General features: G+C 54.8%; 1 protein-coding gene across 2 annotated transcripts; it reads right to left on the bottom strand.

Annotated features, from left to right (window-relative positions):
- Positions 1-24,782, bottom strand: Ap1m1 (adaptor related protein complex 1 subunit mu 1). 2 transcript variants are annotated; one of them, XM_021731522.3, is made up of 13 exons: positions 24,611-24,782; positions 19,297-19,453; positions 17,188-17,255; positions 16,396-16,526; positions 15,026-15,173; positions 13,883-13,918; positions 6,157-6,283; positions 5,338-5,480; positions 4,904-4,975; positions 4,156-4,314; positions 842-967; positions 331-406; positions 1-225 (listed from the first exon to the last, which is right to left on the bottom strand). In XM_021731522.3, the coding sequence occupies exons 1-13, from the start codon at positions 24,650-24,652 to the stop codon at positions 203-205; spliced, it is 1,308 nt and encodes a 435-aa protein (XP_021587197.1). In that variant the 5' UTR covers positions 24,653-24,782; the 3' UTR covers positions 1-202. The 2 variants fall into 2 exon arrangements, with proteins under 2 accessions (XP_021587197.1, XP_005333098.1); XM_005333041.5 differs by lacking the exon at positions 13,883-13,918 and having other exon boundaries at positions 24,611-24,781.
- Positions 24,783-27,602: the final 2,820 nt, after the last annotated feature.

Here is a 27,602-nt window from a genome sequence, read left to right as displayed (position 1 = left end):
TTTGGGAAAAGGTCTTCCGAGGTGAGTGTCCATGGCAGAGCAGGTGGCCTGCAGAGGGAGGGAGGTCCCTGGGCAGAGGCCGGGGTGGCGGCCAGGGTCTGGGGGGTGGCCCTCCTCATCTGGCGGGCTTGGCAGGTACGACCCGGTGCTCCCACCAGGAACCCCGAGCCGGCAGGGCCGGGGTGTTGGCTGCGGTGGCCCCTCACTGGGTCCGGAGCTGGTAATCTAGGAGACAAGAGGGAGGCGTCCACCCTCGGCTCCGTCTCCAGGGCCCCCCCCACCCGGGGCTGCCTGGCGACCCCTCGGCACCCCCAGGCAGGGCGCGCTCACCTCCATTCTGGGTGATGTAGCGGACCCAGGGCAGCGCCTGGTAGCCGCTCTTCTCGATGATCTTCAGGTAGCGCACCTGGGACACGGGACCAGAGCTGAGTATATGCCTGGCCCTCTCCTCGCGCCCCGACCCTCCTCCCGCTGGTGGGGAGGCCGTGAGGGGGGCAACACGGGCCCCAGGAGGCCGAGGTGAGCGTCGGAGCCCTGGGCGCAGGAGGCCCAGAGCCAGGCTGTGCACCGGCAGCTGCCTCCTGGACAAGAGGCCGCCCAGACACTTCATGACCCTCAGCTGCCCGTGCGCTTTCTGAGGGGAGCCTGCCATGCTACGCGCTGCAGGGCGGGGTGCAGGCCTCTCCCTGGTGGGGCTGGGCCCGGGGAGCAGAGCCTGCTGCTCCCCTGTGCCCGTGGCAGGCTGAGCGGCAGCCCTCTCCCGCTGGTCATGCCAAGTCCACTGCGTGTGGCCTGCGCTCGCCGACACCTAGTCCCCGCGGCCCCGCTGCGGCCTACGTACCTGGATGCCTGAGGTAGTGAAGTAGGGGATCTCGAACTTGACGCTGATGGGGGGCTTGCCCTCCTTGTCCTCGGCCTCCACGCTGGGCAGGCCGAAGTGGGCCCGCATCAGGTACTCCTTGCCGCCCTGGGCAGGGGGGACAGTCAGCCAGCGCCATCACAGCAGCCCATGCTGCACTGGCCCGGGGACCCTGCCTGTCTGCTCGGGTTGCCCAGTGCCCCACTTTCCCTGCCGGCCTGTCCTCCATGCCTGATGTCTGCCCCACGGGCCCCAGTGGGCAGCCAGAGCCACTCTGAGGAAAGGCAGTGAGTTCTCAGAAGGAAAATGGCTTCAGAAGGTTCAGGAAGAGGAGACGAGTGGCCACGGAGGCCACCAAGACAGCGTGGCCTTGGGGGGAGCAGGGGACTGTGCAGAAGGCACTGGCAGGGGCTGGGGGACAGGCCACCTGCCAGCCTGAGGTCTAAGGGACAGCCATGTGCCCAACATCAGGGCACAATGGGAAAGGGACAAGTCAAGAAGCCTGTGGACAGGGAGAGGTGACAAGCAGGACCCCAGGGACAGTGCTGACCGAGGGCTGGCCCAGGTCCTGCTCCCCAAGGGTGGGGGGCAGCAGCCTCAGGCGCAGGAGTGAGCAGCGACTCCAGAGGGGGGCCGGCATGACCCTCTCCTTGCCCTGGCCACACTGGGACACCACAGTCTTGGGTCCCCAGAGGCCTGACCAAGGCTCAGCAGGGGTCGTTGCCTGTTCAGCCCCAGAGGGGGCGCGTCCTCAAGCCTCAGCTCCCTCCTAGACGTCTGCCCGTCCCCCCAGGCCAGGGAGACAGCGGCCCAAGTGCCAAGTGCGGCCAGGAAGCAGGAGGCCGCTGGACAGCCGCAGCGGACAGCAGCTGCAGGAGGGGAGCCCACCTGTCGCCTGGATGCCACCGGCCCAATCAGACCCACACCCACACTGTGCCCTGGGACCAAAGGGAGCAGGCAGGAAAGGGGACACTGGGAAGGGGCCCCCAAAACGGCGGGTTCCCCGCTTCCTCCCCCCTCAGTGGGGAGGACTGCGGACTGACTCCAGCCAGAACGAGAAGCCACGAGAGGAAGAGGAGGCCACTGATGTCACGGCAGGGGACCTGGGCAAGAACGCTCCCTGCAGAGGGGGACAGGCCACCACTGCCCGGCCCCAGGCCTGGACTCCCAGGGAAGACAAAGCAGTTCCTGCAAACCTAACGGCGCGGCAGCCACTTCCACAGAGCAGAGGGCACGGGACGGGCACCTGCCCCAGGAAGGCACCAGCTGGGGCCCCGGCCCTCGTCCAGGGGACGGCGCTGCGCTGGGGGCTGTGGACGAGGCCCTCTCCTCTTCCCTCAGTCCATAAAGGACAGCACAGGGCTCACTGCGCACCTCCACCTACAGGGCGGGGACACGGGAAGAGAAGCCTCCCTCCGCCTGCGTCAGGAAGTTTAGAAGACAAAACCACCTCTATCTGAAGACATTATTTTAGAAAATAATGTAAAGTATTGCAAGCCAGAATCACAGCGTAGACACCTGTATAAAACAAGCTTTAAAACAAAAATAAGTGAATTGAACATGGGACTCAGACAAAAAGACTCGGGGCTGGGGATGGAGCTCAGTGGGAGAGTGTGGGCCATTCCTGGTCCCCCCCAGGAATGCAAAAAATGAGATAAAATAAAATTAATTTAAAGACTTAAAAAATAGGAAAGGAAAATAAACAACAAAGAAAGTCCAAAAACAAATCTGGAAAAAAAAAATAAACAGATAAACCACTAGGTAACCTTACCCCCCCCTCCAAAAAAAAAGGTAGTCAAAAATACACAAAACAAGAAATAAAGGAAGCCATGTGCGGTGGCTCACACCTGTAGTCCCAGCAGCTGGGAGGCTGAGGCAGGAGGATCGAGGGTTCAAAGCCAGCCTCAGCAAAATTGAGGCCCTAAGCCACTCAGTGACGCCCTGGCTCTAGATAAAATACAAAATAGGGCTGGGGATGTGGCTCAGTGGCCGAGCGCCCCCAAGTTCAATCCCTGGTATCAAAAACCAAACTAAAACAGGCCCACGTGGCTCGGGGACAGGACAGCTCGGCCTCATCGAGGCGTTACTCTTCCCCATTAACAGCAGCCTCGTGCAGACCCGCAGGTTCCAATGCTTGGGAGGAAAAGGAAGCCCGCGAAGGCTGCCGGGAGGTCAGTGGAGGGAAGCGCCCAGGGCGTGGGGCCATCAGGCGGGCAGCTTGCCAGATGTGAAAACAGAGTGAAGCGCTGGTTCAGACAGCGCCTCCCTGCACGGATGGACAGACTAGAGGAAGTTCAGAAATAGACCCACTGCCACGTGAAAATCTGGACCTGGTGAACAGGGCATCTCAAACCGTGGGAAGACAGACTCTTTAGTAAATGACGAAAGGAACCTGAATGGACCTCTGGACAAAGAACGCGGGCCCTGTGTCTCCTCCCGTGTACCAGGCCGAGCTCCCAGGGGACCCAGACATGCCACCGACGGGCTCTGGAGTCAAACGTGGGTGAATTCCTCTGTGTTGGGAACGGGAGGCTTCCAAAGCATGACTTATAATCCAGACACAACACAAGGAAAAGACAGACACGTGACAATGTTAAACCACAATGTTAACAATGAAACAAGGACACAATCAGCAGAAGATGCCAGAAACCAAGTCCAAAGTGAACCACACACCACTTACACCAATGAAAAGGTCCCCATCCAGCCTATATGTAAAGAGCACTTGCAAACCAAGAAAAGGACCAGACCTGCCAAAAAAATTGAGCAAGAGACAGCTAGTTTCCAGAAAAAGAAATACAAATGGCCCTTAGGCACAAGAAAAGCACTGCTGATAACAGGAGAAGAGCAAGTCACAGTGGCACAGCCACAGTCCCCTCTCTCTGCTTAGAAGTCTGAAAGCTTGACAGCAACTCTGCTGCTGCCCTCCCTGGGGAATTGCTGCAGGCTGCGACCCACCTTCCCTGAAGCCACACTCCCAGGACACAGGATGACACAGGCACAAGGTTAACCGCTCAAGTGTCTCTAAAGCCAAAGATCATAAACAACGCAGGGGCCTGCAGTGGGGTGACCCCAATAAGTAAGTGCAGATATAAAAACTGGGGCTGGAGGGCAACACCATCTGAGAGGAGGAGCCAGGGGGTGCCCTTCCTGTTTCCCGAAGGCACTTCCAAGCTGTAGCTGGGCCCCCGGATCCAGAGAGGGGGAGCAGCAACAGACAAAGAGCTGGTGTCACCTAGGACCTTCAACAGCCCCAGAGCCCCCCGCCTTCCTGACCTCCTGGGGGGGGGGGTACTCACTGGAAAGGACTTGATGGACCACACGATCTCGCTGTTCTCGGGGACCCACTTGACGCTGCCCACCGTGGTCTTGAACTTGGGCGAGTCGGCATCGTTGGGCACGGGGATGTGGATCTCCACGTTGTTGGCAGTGGACCGCCGCTTGAACTGGCTCTTGGCCTGCAGAGGGGGTTGACGTGGCTCAAGGTTTGGGAGGGTGAAGGTGAGGTGGCCCAGCTCAGCCACCCAGGGCCACCAGGCCCCAGCCCCTCAGCCTGGCCCGTAGATCTGCTCCCCGACCACGAGCCCTGGCATCTCCAGGCACTTCCCCGCCCTCCCCGACCCTCAACGCCCCCTGAGCCTGGCTTCTGAAGTCGGGTGTCTCCTGCCTGTCCCCCAAGCCTCCGTGGCTTCCCAGATCTCCCCCTGGCCTGGCCTTCTAGGACAATGTCGGTGGCCCCAGCCTGGCGTGGGCTGGAGTGTCGTGGAGAGGTGAGTGTCCACCTGGCAGGCAGCCGCTCCGGGGAGCCCCCCTGTGCCTGGCCACAGGCCCCTCCAAGGAAGTGGCGCCATCTGAGGGAGCCCTGGGTGGCGTCTCTTTCCTGTGCCTGGCCACCCCCCAGCTGAGCCCACACTGAGGCAGCACAGATGGCAGCCCCGTGACACCCGGCCCTCCTGGAAGCCAATGCCCGAGGCCACGGATGGGCCAGGGCCACTGGAAGACCCTCGGTGGGCGGCACGCCGCTGGCCCTGCCCGGCTCCCGCTGACCTTGATCATGTACTCGATGCGGCTGTGGGAGTGCTTCTCGATCACAGACTCGATCCAGATCAAGGGCTTGACCTGGGGGAGGGGACGCACTGAGCGGGTCCTGTCTCATAAGTGCCTTGGGTGGGAGGGGGAGGCCCAGGCCATCTCCAGGGACGGGTCTCGGGGCCCAGGGCCCTGGAGGAGTTGGGCAGCGCAAGCGGAGTGCTGCCTGGAGAAGGGGGCGGCAGGGGCCACACACCTGGCCCGGGGAGGGGCTCCGTCCTGCCTCCTCAGGGAGCTCAGGCCCGAGGACTCGGTCTCCTTGGAGCAGACGCTGCCCATGGAGTGGGGGTGGGGCCAGACACCGTGGCTGCCCTGGGGCCACCTCGTGGAGGGAGACACCCCTGGGGACAGGAGCAGGGGGCCTCCTGCACAGGGCGGTGGCCGGCACTCACGTGGGTGTTGAGGCGGTAGGACATGAGCTCGAACTCGCCGTCTGGCGGGATGAAGGAGATGGTGCGGTCGTTCTCGAAGCGCGAAAGGCGCACGCACTGGTGGAACTTCACGTCCTCCAGCTCCACAGATTTGCTCTTGCCCCCTGAGGGAGGGAGGGAGGGAGGGAGGGTGAGCCCTGCCCCCCCCCCACACCCCTGCTGACCCTCGCCTCCCTGGTGGCACCTGATGCCGAGTGCCTACTGTGCTCCTGGGGACAGGGCTGCTGGGCCTGGTTGATGCCGAGTCCCAGCAGCCAGGGCAGGGCTGGCAGCGGGCTTCTCCGGACACTTGCTAATGATCGGTGGCTCCTCAAAGGGCCAGGCCCCACCGTGCCCTCCTGCTGGAACCTGTTTCCCACCTCACTAAGGGACAGGGGTGGCCCTGCCCAGCCATCCTCCTGGGCTAATAATGCCTGGGAGAGACCGTCCTGGGCCACCGTAGGAGGTGCTGCAGGTCACTTCCACTTCCCGTGACTGCCCACGGCCCAGGGGAGAGACCTGGCCTGACGGTGCAGGGGGCCGAGGCTTCGCGCTGACATTTACAGTGCTCCCTGGTTTTCCCCAGCCCTGGGTGGCCTGGGACCTGACTCTGGGATTTCCACTCTGGCGTCTCCTGCGCCATCCTGTGAGCCCTGTGAGATGCCCCAGGCCACGTGCTCCAGCCAGCCTCTGTCCCACGGTGAGCAGCCCCGTGAAGCCTGCCCTGGGTGAGGCCCACAGTCTGTGGGCCCTGGCCGCTGTGGGCCACCGCCGCCCGCCCCCGCTCGGCCTGGTACTCACGGCCCGTGTTGTCGAAGAGGACCTTGTCGTTGAGGCCCAGGCGCAGCTCCGGCATTCCCGAGAGGAAGACCCGCATCTTGATGGAGCCCACGATCTCGCTGCGCAGGACGTTGCCGTTGGCACTGACCTGGAGACGGCGGCCGGTGTGAAGGGCCCTGCCTGCCAGTGTCCCCACCACGTGGCGGCCCCCCACGGCTTCCTTCTCGGCACCCCTCTCGTCTCCACGCTCCCCCTCCTGAGCCCTGGCGGGGGCAAGGTGCAGACCCCACTCCCAACCCACGCCGGGCTGAGAGCTCTGGGCTCGAGGGGCTCTGTCCAGCCCCCTGCTAGGACCAGGGGGACACACACTGCAGGCCCCACAAGCCCAGGCAGCGCAGCCAGGAGGCCTCCCAGCCCACGAGGCCGGTCTCCGCCTCAGGGCAGCTGTCGGGCCAAGTGCCTTAGCCGAGGCTGCCCGGCCACCCAAAGCCAGTGCCCTCCACAGGGCATGGGTCAGATAGATGTCTGCCAAGGGGGACTGGCTGTAAGGTCCCCTGCTCCATCCACACGACAGGAATCTGGAGACGAACGTTGACCCGGCAGTCAGACTGAGGAAGGTGACGCTCTCACAGGGCCCCTGTGGTGACCTTTGTGAAGGAGTGGGATCCTGGGCAGAGCCACATGCAGCAGTGCACTATGGCTGGGTGCTGTCCCCCTTAGCTCTAAGCTGCACCCCTAGATTTGCTTTTCCACCCCAGAGGACCCCAGAGCCATGTGCTGGGTTCCAACAATTCAGACGAGGGCTCCCAGGCAGAAGGGGACGGTGGTTAACGAGGTCACCGTCTCGGCCCACAGAGTCGCAGCAAGAGCTATGAAACCATCTTCTAGAGGAGCCCCCTCCCGGGCAGCTCCAGGCCTGGAGACCCCACCCTCTGGAAGTCCCGACCCAGTGAGGGAGCTGTCCCATGCCCTACTGTGACGGCCAGAGGGACTCACTCTGGGCCCACGTGACAGATCAGCAGGCCATGCCAGGCCAGGCTGGGGGTGCTGCAGGAGGGCGGCAGCTCCCATCAGCCCTGCCAGCCTCATTGCGTACTGACGGCCATGGCCGGCCCTGGACACGAGGCCCTGGAGGAAGTGAGCACTGTGGGCAGACGGCACTGGAGGGCCTCGGCTCACTCGGGGCTGGAAGGGGAACAGTTCTGTTCTCTCATGTCCCGGGCCCAGGCCATCCCGTGATGCTGGCTGCTGCTCCAGGAGGATGGGCAACCTGTGCTCTTCCCTGTCCCCACCTGTGTGAGGCCCGCTGTTGAACACCACAGTGGCCAGCTGGAGCCCCGGGCTCGGTCAGGGGAAAGGGAACAGGCTGGATAGAGTGCAGAGAGGGACTGAGGAAAGACACCGGGAAGTCGTGTCTCCAGAGCACGCCGGAGTTTGCATGAGAGTGTGATCCTCGTGCCGTATGACTCGCCCCCCACTCAGAGCCAATCTGACCACCCAGGCCCCAGAATGACCACTGGGCAGTGCACGCTCAGCTAAAAGTAAATGGGCCCGAGGCTTGGGAAACTGAACTGAGACTCAGCTCACAGCACTGGGCCGGAATTTGTGGCCTGGACAAAACCAGATCAACTGTTGGATAAAACAAAAGCACCAACATTTTCCATATTATTTAAATAAGACCTAGAATCTCATCACGCAGTAACTTAGAGTTCAGGATATGACTCATAATTACGCAGCACATGGAGGCCATGACAATTTCAACCTGCGTGGTAAATATGCCATCTATGGATGTCACTGCTGACACACAGATGTCTGGATTATCTGACAGGGACTTTAAACAGGCACCTTATAATCATGAACATGCTTGTGACCAATACTGAATAGGAAGTCTCGGCAAAGAAAAGATGACACATAGAAAAATTAAATGGTGAAACTTTAGAAGTAAAAAATACACTAACTAAAATAAAAATTAAAAGCAGAAAGGAGGCAGCACAGGAAAGGGTCAGTGAACTTGTGAAGCGGAAGACAGATCAACAGAAATGATCCAGTGGGTACAATGGGGAGAGGATGGGAAGGACAGAGTTTGGGGGACCCACAGGACAGTAACAGAAGTCTGACGTTCCCGTGGCACTGGAGTCCAGAAGGAAATGAAGTGAAATAAAAACACACCTGAGGACGTCGTGGCGAAGACTTCCTGAGCTTGGTGAGAGACTAGACCTACGACTCAGGAGGTGAGTGAAGGGCTGGGCCGAGCGCAGTAGCAAAACACCGGCCGGCACGTGGGGAGGGCCTGGCTTCAGTACCCAGTACCGCGGGGGAAAGACGGGGGAATAAACTCCAAATAGGAACGCACAGACGTCCACACCTGATGTCTGAAGTCTAAATGCGGCAGGCCGCAGACGTGGCTCGACGGTACAGTGCTCGAGTAGCATGCAAGAGGCCCTGGACTGCATCACTAGCAGCAGGAAAAATAAAACCTCACTGTTGAAAACTAAAGTCAAAGAAAGACTGGGAGAGCAGCCAGAGCAAAACGACACATGACCCTAGGAGGACAAGGACCTGAGTGACTTGGGACGCCTCACCAGGAACAGGAATGTGAGAGGGAAAATTGTTGAGCCAGAGTTGTGCGTCCACTGAAAAGATCCTTCAGGAACAAAGGCAGAATGTGAAGACGCTCCCAGATGAAGGAGAAACCAGGGACACTGGTGTCCCACTGACCTGAACTATAAAAATCGCTAAGAGAAACATCTTGGATGGAAGGAAAATGATGCCAGAGGACTGGTGAGCACCTGGGTAACTATGGGGACTGCGCTCCTCTCGGGTGGCAGTGGGTCTCACAGTGGAGAAAGGAGTTCAGGTGTCTGGTGGGCTTTTCCACATACGCAGACGTAACAAACGGGACGACTCTACCATCCAGGGGTAGCAGTGTTCACACAGACCAAAGGAGTGTAGGAGGTTGATTCCAAGTAACTCTGAAATCACAAGTACAGTCACACGTGTTTAATGACCAGGCTATGTTCTCATTAGGTGACTTTGTCACTGTGCCAACATCCTAAGTACACTCATACGGACCTAGATGCATCGAGGTCACAAGTCAATCACTAGACACGGCCTCTCGGTGCAATCCAGAGATACTGGTAACACAAGATGTACGAGGCTGCTGCTGCGATCACACACAACAGTTTTATGGCAAAAAAAAAAAAAAAAAAAAACTAAAAGGAGGACTCTTGGAAAAGGTGATAAACAGAGTGGCATGGTAAATACGTGCACCAATAACCCAGTCATTCATTATCACTAATAAGCATTACACACTGCACACAGCTGTATGTGCTGTACTTTTTTATATGACTGGTACCACAGTAGGTGTGTTTACACCAGCATCACCAACACGTGCCATGACAGCTATGACATCACCCGGTCACAGGAAATATTCAGTTCCTTTAAAACCTTATCGGACCACCATCAATATGTAGTCCATCGTTGACCAAGATGTCATTATGTGGTGAATGACTATTGTAAACAGAGAACAGGAAAAAAATGACAAAATGGTAGACCTCAGTCCAAATTCAGTCACAAAAAGTATGAATGGCCTAAACACATGCAATGAAAAGATACAGACTACAGCTGGGCACGGTGGCACAAGTCTGGAATCCTAACTACTCAGGAAGCTGAGGCAAGAAGATAAAATAAATTCAAGATAGCCTGGGCAACTAGTCATTTTTATCAAAAAAAAAAAGATCATCAGATCTTTAAAAATTGATGGTCATTTTGTGTATAAGGCTTAAAGTAAAGGGATGAGAGAAAAAGTAAAAAATGTACACCGTGAAAAAACTAATCACAAGAGCACCAGAGGGGCTGGGGCCTAACCATCTGCCCGGCCACGGGTTCCACTCCCAGCACCTCCAACCAAACAAAGCAAAACCCTGGGGTGACAGTGTTGATAGCAAAGTGGACTTCAGAGCAGAACACTTATCAGAAATGAAGAAGGACGTGGCATAATAATAAAGGGTTCAGTTCATCAAGAAGACAAGAGAAGCCTAAATGCGTTGGTGCCCAAGAGCAGGGTGGCAAAGACACACAGCCACCGTAAAGGCAGGCACCCTATCCCTTCTGTCAGTGAAGGGTGACAAGCAGCAGAGCACTGCCAAAACTGCTGGAATAACTGAACAACACCATCGATCAGCTGGATCTAACGGGCCTACACAGCACATGCCACCCAGCAACAGCAGGGGACACACTCCTTGGCTGCACACATGGAGCTCTCACCAGGAGAGAGCATTCCTGGGTCCTTAAAACAGACCTAACACATTTTAAATAACTGAAATTATTCAAGGAATGTCCTCAGACAACAATGGAGTTAAATATCTATGACAAAGGATGACAAAAATCTGCAAACCTTCAGAAATTTAAACATAACCCATTGTCACAAGGAAAGTCTCAAGGAAATTTGAAGGTATTTTCGAACAAAAATAAAACCCCAACATATTGACTGTGAGATGTTTTAAATAACAATGATTTGAAAATTACAGCATTAAGGGTTTACTTCAGACAGGAAGAAAAGTTTCAAACTCCTATCTACAGCTTTACCTAAGTAACTAGAAAGAGAAGAGAAACCTTCATCAAGGGGAAGGAAATAGTAGGGATGATGCAAAAATAAAATAGAAAAAAACAGAAAAATGGGGGGGAAAATCAATGAAATCAAAAGCTGATTCTTTGTAAAGATCAATAAAATAGGTAAACACCTCACAAAACTGATAAAGAAAAAGGAGAGAAAACACAAATGATCAGTACGGGGAATGAAGAGGAACTACCAGCATAGACTTTCAGACATTAAAGACCTAAAGGATTGCTATAAACACCACTCAACAAGTCATGGGACATGGACCAAGCTCTAAAATAGAAAAATAGTAATGAAATAAAAAGTTGAAATTTGTAGTTAAAAACATTCTGAAAAAAATCACTGCTTAGTTTCATAGTTTCACTGGTGAATTTTAACAAATGTTTAAATAATTAGCACCAATTCTATATAATCTCTTTCAGAAAAGAGGAGGAAATACTTCCCAGATCATTTTAAAAGGACATCACTACCTTGATACCAAACCAAACCAAAGTATTACAAAACGAGAAATACAAACCAGACTTTGTTATGAATACAGAGCCCTAACTCTCCATACAATATTAGGCAGATAAAAAATAGCACACCAAGACCAACTGGATCTATTCCAGGAATGCAAGCCTGGTTCAATCATCAGAAAGCAGCTGGCGGAAATCACCATGTTAACATCTTGGGTGGGGTGAGGCTGGTGAGAGCCTGCCTAGCTCGGGAGGTCCTGGGCTCTGGCCCTACCATGGCAAAAACCGAGCAAACAAACATCAAACAAAAATTTAAAAAAGGAAACCCCCATGCTCACAACAATTCACAGAGAAAAAGCATTTAACAAACACAACACTTATTCATGATAAAGATCTTGCAGCAAATTAGCAATAAAAGGGAACTTCTAACATGAAAACAGGACATCTACGATAATCCTACAGCTGCCTTCCTAGTTAGCAGTGAAAGACTGAATACTTTCCTTTCAGGAACAGGGAAAGAAGGTCTGCTCTCAACACTCACAGTCAATACTGCCCTGAAAGTTTTAATGAGGTAATAGGTCAAGAAAAGAGATAAAAGGCATAAATATTTAAAAGGAAGAAATAAAACTGTCCCTGTCTATGGCCAATACATCTATGTAGAAAGTCCCAAGGAATTCAAAAAGCACTTCAAGAATAAGTGAGTTTAGGGCACTGGGGTTGTGGCTTGTTGGTAAAGTGCTTGCCCCGCACGTGTGAGGCACTGGGTTCGATCCTCAGCACCACATAAAAATAAATAAAAGTATTGTGTCCATCTACAACTTAAAAAAAAAAAAAGAATAAGTGGGTTTAGCAAGGTTGCAGGACCTGGTTAGCAAACAAATGTCTCATTCCTAAACCCTGGTGATGTCCAGTTGGAAATTTAAATTAAAATATATAACTTATAACAGCTTCAAAAGATGAAATTCTTGCTGACACCTGACATCTTATTCTAATCCAGAGATGAAGCTGTGCAGTGGCACACACCCATAATCCCATAATCCCAGCAGCAGGGAGGCTAAGGAAGGAGGATGGAGAGTCCAAAGCCAGCCTCCTCAAAAAGCAAGGAGCTAAGCAACTCAGTGAGGCCCTGTCTCTAAATAAAATACGAAATAGGGCTGGATGTGCGCAGTGGTCGAGGGCCCTGAGTTCAATCCCTATTACCTACCCCCTCGAACAAAGAAACCAAGATGAATGAAAATAAGGGGACCATAAACTCTCCAGTGCCCGCCCCGCTAAACCCACACTCGTGAGAGTTCAGGAATCAGGAAAAGTAACGCCTTCTCACCTACAGAGGGCTTTTATCGTTCATAGTCAATAAATCACTTGAAAAAATGCAATGCTTAGGAATAACTCTAACACTGCGGTCATAGTAAAAACTACACAACACTGATGACAGAAATCCAATCTCTCTTCCTTTCTCACGTGCACACCCACACACTCTCTCTCTTCCTCTCTCTCTCTGTTCATGGATTGGGAGGCTTAATTTAGTAAATATATCGAATCTCAACAAATTGACCTATAGAGTTAACAAAACACCAGTCACAACCTCTGCAGAACTTTTGTAGAAATAGATAAGCTGACTGCAAAATTTTATATAAAGGAACTAGAATAAAATATTTTAAAATGAAGAATGTTGTCTCAAAATTAAAAAAAAATAAAGGCTGGGGATATGGCTCAGTGGTTAAGCACCCTGGGTTCAATCCCCGGGACACACACACAAAATAATACTATTTTGAATAAATCATAAAATCATACTGATTTTCAGACTTCTTATAAAATTACAACAATCAAAACGGTGTGTTAGTGATGTAGGGATAGAAGGCCACACAGTCCAACGGAAGAGACGGGCACAGTACGGACAGTGGAATATGCAGACACAGCAGCTACACAGACACTGGAAGAGAAGACAGGCCACAGAGTGAGGTTGATTTTGACAAAAGTGGGAAAGCAATTCAATAGAGAAAGGGCACTCTTCTAAAAAAGAAAAACAGTGTTGGAACAACTGCAAAAAATTATTGTATATGCAAAAAGAAACCTGGATATAAAACCTCCCACCTTATATAAAATCCAACTCAAAATGGACTGTGGCTCTGAATACAATCTATAGAGCCTTGAGAAGACATGCAGAAGAAGGCTGGCCTGAACTTGGGTTGGCAATGAGTCAGACTCGACACCCAAAGTGCAATAAAAAATGCTTTTGATACTTGGATTTCACCAACATTAAAAACTTTTGCCAAATACTGCTAAGAGAATAAAAAGGCAAGTTATAGACGAGAAGAAAATACTTGCTGATCCGACTACCTGACCAAGACTTGTATCTGGGATATAAAGAACCTGTAAACTCAACACTAGGAAAACCAGCAATCCCATTGTAAGGTGCTCAGAGACACAGAGAGACATTGCTCCACAGAGGGTTCAGGGGTGAGAAGGAAACACAAAAAGGCATGTTGCGCGTCATGGAGCCCTGGGGAAACACAGACCGGCACTCTGCCGAGAGAACGCTCCCTATGCCCTAGAATGGGGGTGCGCAAAGTAAAAATGACCACGGGGGCGCAGCCACCAGAGTCCCACCCATTGCTGGTGAGCGTGCAAAGGGGAGTTCGGTGGTTTATTATAAAGTTAAACATACACTTACCGTGTGACCCAGCCATCCCACTCCTGGGTATTTACCCTAGAGAAATGAAAACTCATGTCCACACACGACCCCGAACACGACACACAGCAACACTACTCATTTATTGCCAAAAACTGGAAAATGACCCAAATGTCCTTTAATGAATGGAGAATCACACTGTGGTTCATTCGGAATGTGAAACAAAGAGAAGGGCAGAGAGAGGAAACAGCGGTGGGCACACAGAACCTGGACCCCCGAGAGGCACTGCACGGACAACGCGACGTGTGGCTCCTCACACCCCCTGACAGCTGCACTGCCAGACGATGCCATCCAGGTGACAATCTCAAAGACCATGCAACAGTAACTGAGCACAGATGGGGACGAAGGGAGTGGGCTACAAGGGGGCAACACGAGGGATGGACATTTTGGGTCTCCACCCTGGCTGGGGACGAGTGCACAGGTATGAATGGGGGCTGACACTCACAGGCACAACGAGCAACTTTACTCAGTAGCTAAAAAGCAAATTAAAGGAACAAACCAGACGGGGTGGGGTGTGGCAGAGCATCAGCCCAGCATGCTGGAGGCCCTGGTCCCCCCAGCACTGAAAACAAACGAAGCCAGGCACCAGACAGTGGACCAGAACCCAGCCCAGACCCTCCAAACCAAGGCAGCACCTGGAGAACCACCCGCACACTCTCCACACCCTGGAAAACAACACCCTTTGGACAGCCGACATGAGGTCCGAGGAGCGACAATGACAGTCCTTCAGGGAGGAGGTCATCCTGATGACAGAAACTTCAGCTTTTATACTTTCTTTCTTTTAAACAACCTGCACGTACCGAGTGTCAGAACAAGCGCTCTCCGCCTAACACGGCCTGTTTCCTGAGCAGCAGGAAACACTGCTGACTGCCGATTATCGCAACCTCCGTGTTTCTTAGGGCTTTGCCAATATTAAAATTAAAATTAGTTTTTTCCTAGGATGGAGCACTCAACAGCATTTTTTAAAAAGCAAGGAAGAAACCTGGGGTAGTGGCTCAGCGGTAGAGCACTTGCCTAGCACATGGGAGGCCCTGGGTTCAAGCCTCAGCCCCACATAAAAATATTTCGTCCAACTAAAAAATATATATATACTTTTAAATAAAAGCAAGGAAGAAGGAAGCCTACCAAGAGGTTCACAGACTCGATGACGTCCAAGAACACCTCATTCTTCCGGTACTTGATGCCTTCAGACCGCCAAGATACTGCGTTGGTGACAGTGGCTGGGGGCCGCGGGGCCCCTGTTTCCAGCTTGTGGCCTTCCTGAGTGATGTACCTGTGGGGCCAGAGTCAAGGAGGTGTCACCTACACTGGCACTGAAGCTTCAGGTGGCCATCTGGGCAGGGCAGGGTGGAAGCAGGAGGTCCTGAGCCACATGGAAGCCCCTCCCTGGCGTGGGCTCCAGGACAGGACCCCCCGAGTGCTGTCCAGCAGGCTGACAGAATCCAGCGACAAACAACCAATAGCACTTATTTCGGGGAGCCAAGGAGACAGTGTTTCGGGGATGTGTGTTCAAGTGCATGCATGTGACTGCAGGGCTGGGGGCCCATGGCCTGGTGCACGCTGGGCGAGCTCGCTACCACTGAGCTAAGGCCCAGCCCTTTGTAAAAACTTTTTATTTTATTTTGAGACAGGGTCTCGCTAAGGGGCTGAGGCCAGCTTTGAACACACGATCCTTGCCTCAGCCTCCCGAGTAGCCGGGGTTAGAGGCTTGCCACCGCACCCAGCAGAAGAGCCTATGAGATGGGCACTGAGCAGCACTGAGCCTACGGGGGCACCCTGGTGACTGATCCCATCTGGAGAGCAACAGGTGCAATGGTCGGGAACACAGGCTTCTCTGGGTGTCCCCTGGCTTCCTATGAAATGAAGACTGGTGCCCGGGACTGTGAACTGAGAGGAGGGAAAGTGCTCTCCACAACACCTGGCCCAGTAAATGCTGAACCCACACTGACTGGTTTTTTGATGGAAAAAACTCCAAAGAAGGAAGACTCTGTCGAAGCCTGTTGTGCAAGTGAGACCGAAGACAGCGACTTCCCGAGAGCAAGGGATTCAGGGCATTTATGTGGCTACAACAGGAAATGATGGTCACATTATGAGGGATGTTGTGGAGAAAGGACCCTAAGCCACCCAGAACAGCTCAATCTAAAACCCATGTCCACACTGGCTGCGGTGGCGCACGCCTGTAATCCCAGCGGTTTGGGAGGCTGAGGCAGGAGGATCCAGAGTTCAAAGCCAGCCTCAGCAAATTAGCGAGGCCCTAAGCTACTCAGTGAGACCCTGTCTCTGAATATAAAATGAAAAGTGCTGGGTATGAGGCTCAGTGTTAAGCACCCTGGGTTCAGTCCCCAGTAACAAATAGATAAGGCTCAGGTCCAGCTGGAGATGGGAAGGTGAGGGGGACAGCAGGGTTATACATCTGCTTCTCCCACTTGCAAACCTGAGGACAGCATGTCATGACATGGCCCCACCTGACCACGGGGCCCTCCCCACCCACTCACTCCTGCAAGATCTTGCTGTCCGTGGTCTGGGGGTAGCCAAAGTCCATGAGCTCATCCAGCAGCTCGTAGATAATGACGAAGTTGTCGCGGATGCTCTCCTCCTCCAGCTCCTTGAAGTACTCGGAGAACACCTGTGGTGTCGGGGTGGGGGCGGGAGGAGCGCTGGGAGGAGAGACGGGGTGAAGGGGCCGCACACTCCTCCACCTCCAGGCAGAGCCAGCAGCCCTGCGCACACGTCCCAGGCTTGGTGACGTGCTCTGCAGCACTCGGCCTGGAGAAGGCAGGCAGGACAGCGCTGGCTGGCTGTGAGGGGGAACCAGCAGGGGTTGGGCACACGCCCGCCAACATCTGACCAGAAGCCCTGGATGCCAACCCACAGTTCCATTCTCCTCCCTCCTAGATCCACATCCCCCACCGGGCCTGTGGCCTCCCCAGAACCTCTGTTTAATTGTGCTGACACCCGGCATGTGTCAGCCACCCCTCAAGGTGGGCCCCAAGCAACTGGGCCTTGAAGAGTCTAAGCAGAGCCTGGGTCACCCACCTCCCCAACCCGACTGCCAGCTGGCCCTCCATCATTCCTCCGGCTCAGGGCTCGCCCTGCCCCAGCCCCACCTCCTCTGTCCACTTCCTGACCTCACCAGGGGGAAAGTCACAAAGGCCAGAGAACCCCAAGTGCAAGAAGGCAGGGTGCCCCTTCCAACTTCCAGAGTTCTGGCTTCAGAACTCCCTAGGGATGGCCACAAACGGGGACGCGAGAGCAGAGTCACTCCTCAGCCCCTGAAGGACGCTCACCTGCACCACCTTGTAAAGAAAGGAGAACACCAGAGACACGCACGCGTTCTTCTTGGAGGTGGCGACCACTGCACGGAGCCTGGTTAAGGAGCGTTCCCAGCGGCCCTGCCTCTCGCGCCCCGTCACACCACCTGCCATCTACTTGTGGCAAGGGGAGTTAGCAGGCCCGGGGCTCCAGCCAGGCCTGGGACACAGCAGTTACCAGCCCCCAGGGAGGACTTGAGGACACAGAGAATCACAGAGATGACAAGTGGCCTGGGGTGGCCTCTTCCAAGAAGAGAAAGCAGGACAGGACCGACCAGTCCTGCTCCTCCAAAGATGGGTCGGGGTTCCCGGCCAGGACCCCTGGGACACGGCTGGGCTAGCTCTGCCGCTAGCTCTTGCCGGCTTTGGCAATGGGCGTGGCCCCCGAAGCGGATCTAACCTCAACGTCCCTCCCTGTTTAATGGGGGCCTGAGCGCAGACTTGCTGTGTAAGGTGCCTGGCCCAGATTCCCCTCCTGCAGGAACAGCCCCTGCCTCCACAGGGCCAGCAGGTGCTGGGCACTTCCTGTTCCTCTTTCCTGAATGGGCCTGGAGCCACCAGGGAGGTTGGTCCCTCTAAGGCCTGCATGTGGCACCCCAGAAATCCCTGTCTGTGACATGCCTGAGCTAGGTGGCTGGTGTGCCAAGCACGAGCTCTGGGAAGGAGGGAGGGAGGGCAGGGGCCACGTCCACCTCACTCCCACCCTCCCCGCACAGCACAGAGGTCAGGAGATGGGCGACACAGGGAGGGGGCAGTGGTGACTTTCCTGGCCTTCAGAGTTGGGTTCATTCTGGAAACTGTCACCAGACAATAAAGTTGGGGACCAGGCTAGGGTGGGAGGATGTCCACTCACCCAGAGGGGTGAGCCCTATCTCTTCCTTAGCTGTCCCTGTGTGGAATGTGGGGATCCAGAGGGACACTGGTCTGATGGCTGCTGCTGAGCTGGCATCAGTGCCTGGCCCCTCCCCACACCCGGGTGTGTGCGGCCCAGACCCAAGTGGCTTCAGAGAACGGTCAACTCCCTGAGTTACAGACTGCCCAGAGACCCTCCAGAGCCGTCTTGGCCTGCTGGAGAAGGGCGAAGTCTAAGCAGAGGCCAGAGGAGGGCCACCCCCTCCCACAGCAGGCTGGCCTCCTGGCAGTGCAGAGTGGGGGAAGGTGGCAGGGAGGCCAGAGGCCACGGTCCCAAAGCTCTGGGTGTGCGGTGGCCCATGGAGCGCGCCTGCATGGCAAGTTCCCACGTCCCTGCAAACATATCGGGGGCCATATGTGCACCAGCTCACCCGCCCCCGGCCCGGCCCCCACAGAGGGGGCTGCTGCTCCCATGCACTGTGGGAGGAGGAGATGGCCTCTGCCACTTCAGCTGCTGTAGGGGCCCAGACGGGCTGGCTACGGCACAGCTGAGCCTTGCTGCAGCAGTGTGGGTACCAGAGGTGCTTGGAGACCTGGGCCAAGAAGCAGGAGGGTCAGCTGGGCCCCATGGGCAGTCTGGCTTGGCCGGAGGGCAGGAAGGAGACTCCATGATCTGAGCAAATCTCTCCCCATCTCTGTAGCTGCTGCCCTCTGTGGTTCAGGCCAACTGCCCTCCCATGTGGACACGGGCCTGGCCTCTTCGACATCATCTCCTCGTGGCCACTGCTCTTCCCTAAAAGGGTGCACTCAGCAGCCAGAAATGCAGATGTGCCTGAAGCCCTCCCAGGAGTTCCCACCACATTTAGGTGACATTCTTCTAGACCCGACTGCAGAGCCGCTGACCACGCCAGCCTTGCTCCTGCTCTGCACCCCCAGCTCCAGCTGCAGGAGCTTCACCTGGCCCAGTGTTCCTTATGCCCCCTGCCCTGCATGCTGGCCTTCCTACAGGTCCCTTCCAGGATGTCACCTCCTTTCCTGGGCCCCCTCCTGCCCTCTCCTCCCCACCCATCACCTGTCATGCTGTGTTCTTAGCCTATCTCCCTGGGCAGCAGGGAGCTCTGGAAGGACAGGGCTGTGTACCCTGCTCAGCACTGGACCAGCCCTGGGGGCACGGCGTGTAGGCGACACACACACACTCCGGTGTCACACAGGAGGACTCCAGGAAAGGGATACGATACAGGTTGTTGTGTTTGATCCACATGAAGCGGACACCCCCGTGGGCCAGGATGGGGGACAGCATGCCCTCCTCCTCCTTCTCCATCAGGATGGGCATGAAGTGCTCCACCTCCGACATGTCCACGTCGCCACGGTAGTTCCGACAGATGAGCACCTGCGGTCGGGGAGGAAGAGGACAGACAGGAGCTTTCACCTGGGGTGCTGCAGTCTGGGCCCTGAGGCAGGGGCGAGATGTGCCAGCTGTCCTGTCCTCCTGGGGACAGGAACTAGACCAGAGGCCACTTCCCCCTCCAGGTGAATGTGAGGATGCCCCCACTAACGGTGGTTCTTGGCAAGGAGAGGGCTCTGGAGGGAAGGCCCAGGTCCGAAGCGCTGGCTCAGAGACACCAGGCCAAGCAGCTCCCTGCACGGGCCCTCACGGAGGCGTCCCCCGCTAATGCGACCTGCTCTCCTGCCCGAGTCGGGGTCCTGTTCGCTACTGAAGGTTCCGTTTACTAGATCACACATGCAGCCCGACCAGGAGAGCCCCCTCCTCTCCCACCTGTGGATCAGGACCCTCTGCCCACATGTGGCGGAGCTGAAAAACGAAGCAAGCACGATGGGAAGTCTGACAGTGTCTGGAAAAGTCAAGCCACAGTTACCGCAGGAGCCGCCTTCCCTAGGCGTCCACCCCAGAGAAACGGGACTGTGGGTCGCAGAACACCTGCAGCAGCTCCGCACTAGACACACCCGACCTGGAGGCTACGGCCACGGCCTTCAGCAGCGGAACAGAGAGAAGATTTGTGCCCATGCGCACCGCAGACAGCCAGCAGCAACAGAAAGGAACACACCAGTCACCCCCTGTGTCTGCAGGGGACTGGCCCCAGGACCTGCCCCACCAGCACACCAGAATCTGCTCCAGCCCCTGGTGTCAAGCGGCCCAGCACCCACACGGAACCTCCACCCAGCTGCGGCAGACTCCGGCCCGTTTCCTGATGGTCACAACACCTGAGACCACACGCAGGCTACGTAAACGGTTGTCACACCATATTGTTTAGGGAATAATGACAAGAAAAAGTCTGAAAGGGCAGGAGACGGCAGGAGAGGGCGAGGGGTGCCTCTCTGGTCTCTCTTTTGTGGCTTCTGGGGAAAGGCCCTGACCCGGCCGGGGGACTCCCACCTGTCCTCCTGGCCATCACCCTAAGGCAGGCCCGTGGTCATCAGAGACGGACGGGATGCCCTTCAGGGCGAAGCTGCCTGCCTGAGGCCACACGGCAGTGAAGCAGTCAGGACCGCACCCTAGCCCCGGCGGGCTCCAGGGCCTGCTCTGCTGCTAAAAGCCGCTGTCCTGGCTTCTCACGGTCCACTCTCTTCTCCAGGGATCCAGAGTCTGGGGGATGCTGGCCTGGACGGGGGCCTCTGGGTCCCCAGAGTGCTCAAAGGAAACAGGGGGCACAGTTTGCTTCCCTGCCCCCCAGGGCTGCCCAGGGGCTCACGCAGTCAGTAAGCACGTGCTGGCGGGCACCGCGGCACACACCTGTCATCCCAGCTACTTGGGAGGCTGCGGCAGGAGGACAGCAAGTTCGAAGCCAGCCCAGGCAACTTGGCGAGATCCTGCCTCAAACTAACAAAAAGGACGGGCAGAGTGCCCCTGTTCAATCCCCAGTACCACAGCAAACAAACCCAAAATTTAAAAACTATGCCTCTGTGCCCCTGTAAGGTGGCTCTGTGCTGGGCCTGGGGGCACGGTAGCAGCCAAGGCAAGGGCATGTGCTTAGGGGGCATTGGGGGCCTTCCCGAGGGCATGACTTCAAATCAAGGCCTGAGGGACAGGAGCCATGGGAACCAAGCGTGGCTGAAGTGGGGGTGGGGGCAGCCCATGGGGGTCTGGGCAGAGTGGGCAGGCCGAGTGACGACCGCCTCGGAGCTGGGGCTGTGGGGCCAGAGGAGAGGTAAAGGCAGGAGGGAGCAACACTTAAGGTGACAGTCCCTCTCCTTGCTGTCACCCTTGTCCCCAACCCAGGTCCTTCCTCACAAAATGTGACAGGCTTCTCCTCAACAGAAGCAGTTTCCTGCTGAAAGTGACACCTACCCCAGCCTCCCTGGTACTGAGAATGAACCTCCGTCCATCACCTCGGGCCACGGTACCCACGGGTCAGGCTCCTCGAAGCCCCTAACCCCCACAGTCCCACCCCCGGCTCTCGGAGCGACGCACATCGGCTCCTCCTCAGGGCCTGTGCACTTGCAGCCCCCTCTGCTGAGAAAGGCCTGACCTCCTCTATTCTCCAGCCTCAGCTCGGACGGCATCTCCTCCACGGGTCCTGCCTGCCTGCCCTGGCTGACAGAGCGTGTCCCATCCTCTCCACCCTGGCCCCTCTGTCCTCAGTGCCCATGTGCACATTGCATCATATATTTATTTGCACCTTCCTTTAATGTCTGACATTCCCAGGGACCAGGAACCAGTCCTGTCTCCTTCATGGCTGTGTCTCAGCACCCAGGGTCCTGCCTATAGTAGATGCTCAGTAAACATGCATAGAGTCAACATGGGATGAGGAGGGGTCAGAACAATGCCTTTCTAGTGGGGACGACTGGATGGATAGATGAACGGTTGTGCCGCTTATTGAAGTGGACCCAGAGCAAATATGGGAGGTGACAGGATGTTCACTTTGGGAAATGCCCAGTGGGCAGTGGTTGGGATTGCCACGGTGTCCTGGAGGCCAACATGCCTCAGAGCCAATAGAGACGGACAGTGATGGTCAGAGAGGCAGAGGTGAGTGCAGGACTGCAGTACAACTGAGAGCCACTGGCACTGCCATAAATTAAAGCCACCTGCCATGAGGGACAGCATGGGGAGCACACTGAGGCCTGAGAGCAGCCAGGGCAGAGCTGTGCGGGAGGGGCGGACAACAAAAGGAACATCAAGAATGTGACATCCTTAACGTTGGGGGAGGTGTGATGACTGGTGGCTAGTGGCGTCAGCTGCTGCTAAGAAGCAAGAGATGCAGAAGTGTCCAGGAAGGGCTTGCTACCAGCTGATGTGGCCACACTGGTCTCCTCAGGGACCCGAGGTTCTGCTTGGCAGGCAGACACGTGGTCCTGAGCTCCTCGATTATTTTTGATTCAGTGCAGTCTGCTCAGGAGGCCGACTTTTGGAACTGGAGGTCCTCAGGGAGTGGAAGAAAGGGCGTCTTGGTTGCAGAGGGAGGGAGAGGGGCATCTTGGTTGCAGAGGGAGGGAGGGGAGCTTCCCAGGGGCAAGTCTGATCATGCTTCTCCCAGGCCACAATCTCCTCATTATGACTCCTTCCTCCTGGAATTGAAGGGGTCCCTTCAGTTCCTTTCTCCAATCGGGACATTCTCAACACCTGGTGCCACCCTCCAGGCTCTGGCATTAACCAAGACTTGTGATTTGCCAGCCCATGTGGGCTGCCCGTCACCTTCTGTACTCACTGGGACACCTCTTCTCCACCTGACCACTAGTTGGTCACCTCAAAACCAGCTCCGGCGCTAACTTCTGCCAGGGAGCCTTTTGTAACTCCTCTGACAGCCAAATACCAGGTTGAGCAACTGCATCACCCGGGGCCTTGTTCCTGCCTGTAGCTGCCTGGATCCGACTGCTCAGTAACCTCTTTGCTTCCACGCGCCTCCCCTGCTAGAGCCGAGGGCCTGTGGAGCCTAATGCAAACTGTGGACCACAGCAGGGCCAAGCTTCCCACATTTCCACACAATAACCCCATAAAGGCCTCTTCCAACCAGTGAGGAACTGAGGCCCAGAGAAGATAATGTATTTGTCAGAAGTCACAGAGCTGCGACGCCAAGATGGGTTTTGCACTCAGCTTAGTTCCACAGAGTTGGCACAGGACTGGGTGCGTGCCAGGCACTCAGGAAAGGTTTGCTGAAGAAACAAGCAAGCTGAGACAGGCCTTCTGCGGCATCTCTGGAGATGTGGTGGACAGGATGGAAGAACATGTGCCCCCAGGACTAGGGAGCACTGTACCCACCCACCCGCTGGTGCACCTCTAAGAAGGGCATCCTCCCTGTTTCTGAGAAGGCTGGGGGAAGAAGCACTGGGACTCACCAGTTGTTGACTTTGGTGGCACCCAAGGCAGGCACTCACTCAAAGGACTTGAGGAAAGTTCTGGGAGTGGGGCAGGAAGGGGCAGCCACCTCACCTCTTCAGCCTCAACTTCTGAGCCAACTCCCGTCCACCTCGCCTAGGACCCAACACCCACGCTTCTGTCACCCGTGAATGCAGGGCTTGTTTAACACTGCTGGGCCAGCTCCTGCTGCTCCCACATGCAAGAGGCCAGGTGTCCCTGTCTTCCACCTGGGGTGGGCTTGGAGGGCAACAGCCCACTTCTGAAGGCCTGAACATTTTTTTCTGTAAGAGGTTCTCTTGTCTGACAACCCTAGGGAAGATGCCTGGTCCTACTGATGCCAACTCCCTCAGACTCAGTCCCCTTTGCAGTCTCTTTTATCACTACCCCAGGGATGCTCATTGCTCCCCCACTGTGATCGACATTTACTTGTGCTTATTTGTATTTGGAGATTGATGTCCATCTCCCCCACCAGACTGTCAGTTCATGGGACAGGGACTGACTGATTGTGCTCCCCCCAAAATAGCCCACCACTTACAAGCATGCCTGGAGCTTAGTAGACTCTGCAAATATCACTGAATGACAGTTGACTCCAAGTGGAACTCGGAGACCTGCAACTTCTCTGTGACCGGTTTGACCTTGGGCAGGTTGCTTCACCTCTTTGTGCCTCAGTTTTTCCTTCTAAAATGCCGCTCCCCCCACTCACCTCCCTAACCCTCGTAATTAAATGTCACGATGAACAGAGAGAAACTGCTACAGGGAGAACACGCAGGTTAAACAGAAGCTGCTGCGCCCGCAGAAGGCGGGATTGGCCCGAGGGCACAAGTCCCCGCCACGCCCAGTTACCTCGGTCAAGGGTCGCACGGCCCCTCGGCGCTTGGCCGGACTCTGAGGGCGGCTGCAGCCCGTCCTCCCCAAATTGGGGTGGGGGGTTCCCAAGGAGGCCAAAGCTCGGGACTCAGGACTGATCGGAAGGGGATGAGGCCACCGGTTACCTGGCAACGGCGGCGGTGGCAGCCCACCGCGTTACCTAGCAACAGACCAGTGATTGCGGAGTGAAGACCACCGCCCGGTTACCTAGCAACAGGGTGGGGCCCTTCAGGTGAGGCCTATCGACCTCCACGCTTAATGCCAGGGTGGGGCTCACTGGCCGGTCACCTAGCAACAGGGTGGGTCCCCGAGGGACGAGGACCCACTGGTTGCCTGGCAACGGGGAGGGTGGGGAGCCTTCAGTACCTTGCCCTTCAAGTCCAGCACGTAGACGGCGCTGGCGGACATGGCGACTGCGGGAAGCCTCGGCAGCGCCGAGGGCGGCTGCAACGGCAGAGACTGCCGGGCGTTGAGTCAGGCCAGACGCGCCCCGCGACAGTTCCTCTCCACTTCCGGTTCGAAGAGCCGCGCGCGGACCGTTATATCCGGTCGGGAGGAGGTACCAGGATGCGCAGGCGCGGGACAGAGTTTGCGCAGACGCAGCACATCCTATACGCCCTTATTTCTCGTCCCCGTCTCAAACACGCCGGAAGCAAATGGCAGGGGGCGGGGCCAAGGAGGGCTGACTAAACCTGAGCTCTCGGGTAACCCAGCTGCCGGGAACACCCGGCGGCTGGAAACCCCGTGCTGGGGTCCAAATTAGGCGACAGGGGCTAGTAATGGAACCAACGTGGGGCCAGCCTTAGAGAGCCTGCAGTCTGATCGGAAGTCAGGGAAACAAATATAGTAATGGACTGCGATAAGCCCTAAGGGGAGGGGCGGTGATGACATGGAAGTCAAATAAACTCTCTGAATGGCAATTAAATATTACAGTTATTGCGTGTCACCTGCCAGTGTCAACCTTTATCAGTGAAGAAGCGTGCCAGTTTATTGCCTGGAATGCTCTCGTGAAAACCACGCCCCACTTAGCGTGGGCAAAAAGCAAGGTTGATTTTTGTAGTTGAGTCGTTGTGGATCATGCAAATTGTGGCTAATTATTCGGTTGGATTACATGTAGTTAACTTTTTTTTTTTTTCTGGCAGTGCTCGGGATGGAACGAAGGTCTTAAGGCATGCTAGGCAAAAGCTCCACCACTGGGCCAAGTTTGCTTTTATGAACGCTTGGCCTGTGGAGAAATTCCTGCATTCTGTCCCATTGAACCATCACCACACTCAGGGCATCCCAAAAGGGCTGTCACAGCATTTACTCAGTCTGCCTATCTCTCGCATATCTCTATCTTGCCTCTTATCTGTTTAGCATTTGGAAAGAGGGTTTTGGCAACTCTGTGATTATATAACTTCTACTTAGGATAGAGATATAATTGCAGAATATAATTGAGAAATATGGAATATTCGAAGGCTACTAAGCGAATCCTAGGTTGGAAGCTTTTTTGTGGTGCCCTGGAAGCATTCTTGCACAAAGCACAGAGCAAGCAGCCAAGAAGAGCTTCTTTTTTTTTTTTTTTTTTGTACTGGGGATTGAACTCAGGGGGACTCGATCACTGAGCCACATCCCCAGCCCTATTTTGTATTTTATTTAGAGACGGGGTCTCACTGAGTTGCTTAGCGCCTCCCTAAATTGCTGAGGCTGGCTTTGAACTCACCATCTTCCTGCCTCAGCCTCCCAAGCTGCTGGGATTACAGGCGTGCACCACCAAGCTCGGCCAAGAAGAGCTTTTGAAACCAATTGTCGGATGGCCACACTCTAGATGGACTGTGATCACACATCAGGTTGGTGACCACTACTGAAGAAGAAATCTGTCGTTCAGAAAGAAGTACCTGTGATTGATGCCACGTATAAGAAACCCTGTACATAGCTTCATACTATGTCCAAATTATTGCATTTAGAAAACGTGTATTTTCAGATTACTTACTTACAGTTTTGACATGTTCACTGAAGAAAAAAAAATGTCAAAACTGTAAGTAAGGCAAGGGGGCTGGGGATGTGGCTCAAGTGGTAGCATGCTCGCCTGGCATGCACAGGGCACTGGGTTCGATCCTCAGCACCACATAAAAATAAAGACGTTGTGTTCACTGAAAACTAAAAAATATTTTTAAATTCCCTCTTTCTTAAAAAAAAAAAAAAAAAAAAACTAAGGCAAGAAGAAAACCAGCAAGGGAGGTGAGGTCTCACTCAATGGAACACTTCTGGCTCGCTGAAGGTATTCTGAGTTTTGTGTTGAGTCCAATACAGTAAATACTGTCTTTACACATAAACTATTAGTAACCCTTTTCTCTACATGGGGGAATTCAGGTCACATCTGAATTTCAACCTTGGCTTTTACATTTATTATGTATGCCAGATATGATCTCAGCAGTATCAGGAAAGACCATACCTATCGTGTAGACCAGTGTTTCTCAAACTTTGCTGCATATTGGGGTCACCTGGGGAGCTCTGAAAAATTCATGACCTAACCCCACCCCAGACCATGGCTTCTGACATTTGTGGTTCTTAATGCTCCCCAGGATGTCCATCACCACACTCAGGGCAACACTAACGTGCAGAATTTGAGAACCACCGTGATGGACTGTGACAACAAACCAGACCTCTCGGTGCCCAGGTTCTCGGTGAGCTCCCTCCCAGATCCTGCATTTGGCTACGACTTGCTGACTAATAGCTGCATGGAGAAGAACCCTGGAGGAGGACAAGCCTTCCAGGACTTGCCGGCCCTCGGGCTAGCCAGTGCAGCCACACCAGTGAAATAAACCCCAAGAACCATCCAACCGAGCTGTCCACCCACAGAACTGAGATCACGAATGTTTTAAGCCGCTGTTTTGCAGGAGCTCAATGTGCGGATCATTACAAGATTCATCTTACCACCTCATGGACAAAGGTTTTCACAGCACACAACGGACCCAGGCTAACGGGCAGGGCGAGTCACTGATGAAAGGAGCCAGTCAGTGCTAATGGGACTCCAGGCTGCACACCCTTAGTTCAAATGCTCTAAAATACAAAACTCTTGTGAGCTCTGACATCAAGTGGAAAATTCCACACCATGAAACTGTTTCATGCACAACATTGTTAGAAATAGGGCTGGGGTTGCAGCTCAGTGGCAGAGCGCTTGCTTCACACACCAGGCACTGTTGGATCGTCAGCACCACATAAAAAATGAAATATGTTGTGTCCATGTAAAACTAAAAAAAAATTTTTAAAAATTGTTAGAAATATTTAAAATTACCCTTAGGCTACACGTATAGGGTATATATGAAACAATGAATTGTATTAGATACTGCAAGATACTTCATTATGTTTATGAAAA

This window comes from Ictidomys tridecemlineatus, chromosome 2 (genome assembly GCF_052094955.1).
Source record: "Ictidomys tridecemlineatus isolate mIctTri1 chromosome 2, mIctTri1.hap1, whole genome shotgun sequence".
In the NCBI taxonomy this organism is placed as follows: Eukaryota; Metazoa; Chordata; class Mammalia; order Rodentia; family Sciuridae; genus Ictidomys; species Ictidomys tridecemlineatus.
The sequence above is the reverse complement of the archived record's forward strand: the minus strand, read 5'-3'. Positions and strand labels throughout refer to the sequence as shown.